The sequence below is a fragment of the Triticum aestivum genome, chromosome 5D (genome assembly GCF_018294505.1).
Source record: "Triticum aestivum cultivar Chinese Spring chromosome 5D, IWGSC CS RefSeq v2.1, whole genome shotgun sequence".
Classification (NCBI taxonomy): Eukaryota; Viridiplantae; Streptophyta; class Magnoliopsida; order Poales; family Poaceae; genus Triticum; species Triticum aestivum.
The window spans coordinates 494816164-494821709 of NC_057808.1; the positions used below are offsets into that span (position 1 = coordinate 494816164).

Here is a 5546-nt window from a genome sequence, read left to right on the forward strand (position 1 = left end):
AGTGCCATGTGTGGTTTCCAAAAATGGTTCATGCACCTCCCAAGATACCATTCACCTCTTCCTCTACTCTCCGAAAGCAACGCGGATTTGGCTCCAGCTAGACATTACGGCACCCTCCTGCCTCCAAGACCCGTCGGGCATATCAACACTCAAACGGTTCATGCACCTCTCGAGACACCGATCACCTCTTCCTCAACTATCTGAAAAGCAATGCGGATTAGGCTCTAGCTGGACATCACATCACCCTCCCGCTTCCAAGACCTGTCAAGCATACCAACACCGTCAAACATCGACGACTCCATTAGGCATGACGTCCTCCTTTCCATACTTTGGAAGATTTAGGACTCGAGAAGTGTTGCAAATTTCCGAAACTCCAGCCATCCTAGTTCGGTCACCATTAGAAATGTTCATTCGAATTTTGATTTATGGATGCATCGGTTAAAAAACCGATTGATAAGGTTGCGCCCTCTTATGGTGACACTACCACTCTTCACACATTAGTTAACCAAAAAGATGTGGACTTTATTTCAAATTGCATACAAAATAGCCTATGGGAGAGGGGAAAATACGGGATCAAATCCTTGTGAATTGAACACCCAATGCCATATTTATGTTATTTTAATATTGAAATTTACTTTTTAGCAAGTATTTTATTCCCGTGCAAATTTTACCAAGTTTCTCCTTGTCCCTGTGACACTTTTTCATAAGTTATTTTTGTGCTTGTGACATTTTTTACGGATCCAAAACATCATTGCATATTTTACCAAAAAAAGGAAAAGGGTCAGAGGGGGGGGGGGGCTTTATCACCTAATTTTCATTCCATTACCAATTTTGGCCAAAGGACCATGTTACAAATGAACGTGACTCATATTCTTATATTCTCCCAATATGAGCTCAAAAAAAATCCCAATACATTTTTTTCTAGATGCCTATAATACATTGATAAATGATAATGTATGAAACTGTAACTCTTTTGTTGCGGGGAATCAAACTGTAGCTCTTGATTAAATCTGACACAACGTGGCAAAAACATATAAATATGTAGAGAGAGAAAAGTGTCATAGGGCAGTTGAATTCTACGGGGAAACTGAGCCGGGAGCCCACACTAGTACAAAACAGGGCTTTCGTCACAGGGCAATATTCACATTAGTCCCGGTTCAGTCACGAACCGGGACTAATGTGAGCATTGGTCCCGGTTCGTGCGGCTAAGGCATTAGTCCCGGTTCACCTGGGCCCTTTAGTCCCGGTTGGTGCCACGAACCGGGACTAAAGGGTGCGATGCCCATTAGTACCGGTTCATGGCACCAACCGGGACTAAAGGTTAGTCCTTTAGTCCCGGTTGGTGCCACCAACCGGTACTAATGGGCTTTGAGGCATTAGTACCGGTTCATCGCACGAACCGGTACTAAAGGGCCCATCAAACTCTACCGCCCCCCTCCCCCCGTGGACCGCCTTTTCAGTTTTAGAAAAAACAAAAGAAAATGATGGAAATGTCAAAAAAATAAAAAAAATAAGTTTCCCATGTGATATGTGGTCTAGTTGTTGGGAAAATTAACAAATATATATTTCAACTTTATTTGCAAAATCTCTCTAGAATTTCTTAAAATGGGCATAACTTTTGCATACGAACTCGGATGAAAAAGTTTTTTTATATGAAAAATCATCTACTCGAAAAGTTACATCCGAATTTAATCGGGGGAACCCCGTTAAACATTTTCAAAATCCTCAAAAACCTAACAGAAAAAAGATACGGGGCTTTTAAGATCCGGAGAGGCAAAAAAATTCGAAAAATTTCAAATTGTGGTCAAACAATGGTCAAACTAATTATTCTAGAATATTAGTGTTACTAAATAATTATTTCAGTTTTTTTGAATTTTGGTCAAATCTGGTCAAACAGTGGTCAAACAATGGTCAAACTAATTATTCCAGAAATATTAGTGTTACTAAATAATTATTGTTTTTTAAAACAATAGTTTCAAACTCAAACAGTGAAATGTGTCACTTCATGCTCAAGCTAAATTCCTGAGGGTTAATAGAATTGACATCTTACTATTGTCAGGAAAACAACAAGTGCAGACTTGGAAACGAGGGAGAATAGAACCCGGAAGCTAAGCGTGTTCAGGCTGGAGTAGTGAGAGGATGGGTGACCGTCCGGAAAGTTAGATGATTTGGAATGATGAGGGGTGATTAAAGATTAGAGGATAAATTGAGCAGTGATGAGGGGTGGTGATTAGAGATTAGAGGTTAAAATAATTCAGGAATTTGAAAATAAAAAAAAATAAAAAAAATTCACAAATTTTTTTTTCAAAAAAAATATATCATAAAATTTCCTTTAGTCCCGGTTGGTAACACCAACCAGGACTAAAGGCGGAGCTCCAGGCTGCGTCCACGTGGACGGTCTTTAGTCCCGGTTCGTGTAAGAACCGGGACTACAGGGGAGGCATTAGTAACGACCCTTTAATCCCGGTTCAAAAACCGGGACTAAAGGCCCTTACCAACCGGGACAAAAGCCCCCTTTTCTACTAGTGCCAAGTACTGGCCCGAATTGCGTAATGGTACAATGTACTCTCAAGATTTTATTCGCACGGTCGCAGCGGCTACACCAGTTGAACGATAGTGGATCAGTGGACGTTGACGGCGAGCTTCATGCCGTCCTGGCAGTGGCCCTCAATGCCGCAGATGAAGAACCACTGCCCGGCCTGCGTCAGCGACACCGTGTCGTCGCCGGTGGTCCGCGTCGGCGCGTTGCTCGGCACGGTGCACGCCGCGAAGCTCTGCGCGTCCACCAACACCACGTTGTGCTCGGCCTCACCCAACGAGTAGAGAAACTCTGCACGCACGGACGAAAATGGATCAACTCAATGTACCAACGCCGATCGTGCATGCAAGGTTGGTGCCCCGAGACGAGACGTACCGAGGGTGTCGCCGACTCTGAACTTCTTGCCGCTGGCCCAGGCGCGGTAGTCGATCCCGATGTCCCACCCGGAGTCGTCGCCGACTGTGTACGACGCCGCCGAAGCCGTCGCCGGGAGCAAGGCGGCCACGGCGACGACGACGGCCATGGCGGCGAGCGCGACCTTAGGAGAGGCCATTACAGTAGGCGACGGGGAGGCGTGCACAAGTAAGGTGGTTCGATCGGTATGTTGGAGGTTGCGTTGAGCGTTGTGTGTGTTTGTGTATCGGCTTCGTGGTGCGTGTACATATAGTGGTAGCTTTGGGAGCCGGTGACTTTGGCTGGTTTGGAACATGACAAGCCGTTCACGGTGTGATCGATGCAGAACTAAAGCACGTACGTACAGCCAACGATGCGCAACTGGCCGCGCAAGCTGGGCTTTCGGTGGCAAGGAAGGAGTGGGCAGGGGAATTCCTGTGTTTTTTACGGCCGGACGAGATAACATTGGTTTCGTCCTCCTTTTCTCAAACATGGGCCAAAGTTTGGCCGCATTTTATTGATTAAAAAGAAAGTTTAGAATTACAACTCTCACCCGACGGCGCAAATAAATGCTAGGAATTACCCTCGTAGCATGATCAACCTCAAGTGTTTGGCCCCGGCAATGCCCCAAAGTGACGTCTCGCGCTTGATGATGGCGGATATCGTCGTTGGCAAAAGGTGTAGATGTTTCGAAAGACTCGAGCATTTCTCCCGTTTCAGACATCTCAAGACGTGAGAATCACCAAGGATGCAACAACCTTCCTTCGTTGGGCGTTGATGTGGATCACAGCGGACCACCATTGAGCCAGACTTTGGAAGTTTGGCCAATCATCGAAGGACATGTCATGGATGCCAAGCCAATCTCTGACCATAGCCCAGATGCGCTCAGAGTACAGAGTTTGTTTTTGGGTTCCCCGAAGCCCCTAATGGATTGGATCGTTTCTGCGGCCATCTCCGAAACTCTTTTGCAAAGTTGGCATTGACCACAGTTATGACATCCCCTTGTTGCAAGCGGTCAATGGTCCAAATATTGTTTTGCAGGATTAGCCAGCCAAATAATTTGATATTCGGCGGCGCCGAATTGCTCCAGACCGCCGCCTTCAAGGTTGAGGGAAGGGGGTTGGGGGTCCTCGAATTGCTTTTTATTTGCAGTGCCAGACGAGTAAGTTCTAGAAGGGCTCACATGCGAGGTTATAGAATCAGGCACGCCCTGGCTTAGGTGCACCTCGAGGAGAAGATCCCAAAGGGAACAGAATTTTAGCAGGTGATCAGCATTAAGCCCGGCCCGGAAGAAGTATCAACCTTGGTAAGCCACTCGTCGGGCCTTATTGACAAAGCCACTCTTGATCTTGGAGAACTCAAAAATTGAGGGGCTATATCCTTTGGCTTTGCACCATCGAGCCATGGGCCATGCCAAACTTGGTTTTCATCCCATCCTCAACATTAATGGTGATGCATTTGTACAAAAAGTCCATGTCCTCGGCGTCGCACGGAGTTCCCATGCCAACCCAAGCCCTCGAGGGGTCTGTCCACTCTAACCATGGCCACCGCAGCCGAAGCACTCTCGGAATATTTTTGATGTTGAGGATTCCACATCCCCCAGGAGCAGTCGGCTGGCAAACGATGTCCCATCTCACTCTACCCTTCCCTCCCAAGACCTTGTTTGTTTCCACCGAAAGAAAGGATCGCTCAAGCTTGGTAATGGTTTTTGTCATACACTTTGGAAGGATGAGAGGGGTGAGATGGCAAATAGCTTCAGTAGTGATGGGCGATTTTGACCAAAGTGCAGTTGTCGACGAAGGTGAAAAAAAATCCAATGCCCCCATCCGCTTACTAGAAATCTTGTCGATTAGGAATCGGAAGTGGACCCCTCGCAATCTATGGACAGTGAACGGTAGCCCAATGTATTGCATAAGGAAGCTCGTGATCATTGCCAGGAATCCCTCCATCATGTCCGATATATTTTTTCCATCACAGTAGTGTAGGATTAGTTACTTATCTATGGAGTGGATACATCACACTAAAACGATCATGTACAAGTATTTGTCGATGCATATAGTTCACACCTGCTAAGAGGCTATTCTATGTATTAGTTAAACTACAGGAAAAGTGAAAAGATCCAGACTTTATTTCAAATTGCATACAAAATGGCCTATGGGACAAAAATACGTCCTTGTGGACTGAACACTCAATGCCATATGTGGTTTCCCAAAATGGTTCTTGCACCTTCAAAGATACTGATCACCTCTTCTTCGACTCTCCGAAAGCAATGCGGATTTGGCATCACCTGGACATCATGCCGCCTTCCTGCTTGCAAGACCTATTGAGCAGATCAACACCGTCAAACATCAATGATTCCATTAGGCTAGAGTTTCTCCTTTCTATACTTTGTAAGATTTAGGATTTGAGAAATTCTACCGTTTTCAATGAGTCGATGCATATAGTTCACCGCTGCTAAGGGACTACTCAATTTGTATGTTTCTTTAAAAAAAAGAGAAGGAAATGAATAAAATCATGTAAGAGCTCAATGTTACAACAAAGAAACATAATTTGAAATAAAACATTTCTGCTCACCTAAAGAAAAAGGAAAACATGTAGTTTTTACTTGAAGTTG

The 5546-nt window shown here is 45.2% G+C and overlaps 1 protein-coding gene across 1 annotated transcript; it reads right to left on the reverse strand.

The window, feature by feature from the left end:
* Window positions 1-2621: 2621 nt before the first annotated feature.
* LOC123126324 (basic blue protein-like) lies at window positions 2622-3176 on the reverse strand. Its single transcript, XM_044546686.1, has 2 exons — window positions 2915-3176; window positions 2622-2830 (listed from the first exon to the last, which is right to left on the reverse strand). Exons 1-2 carry the CDS (start codon window positions 3090-3092, stop codon window positions 2622-2624), a joined length of 387 nt encoding a protein of 128 aa, XP_044402621.1. The 5' UTR covers window positions 3093-3176.
* Between the last annotated feature and the right edge of the window lie 2370 nt (window positions 3177-5546).

Coding starts and splice junctions, on each gene's coding strand:
- LOC123126324 (XM_044546686.1), bottom strand. CDS start 3,092: ATGGCCTCTCCTAAGGTCGCGCTCGCCGCCATGGCCGTCGTCGTCGCC. Junction 2,831..2,914: donor CAGAGTCGGCGACACCCTCG/GTACGTCTCGTC, acceptor CCGTGCGTGCAG/AGTTTCTCTACTCGTTGGGT.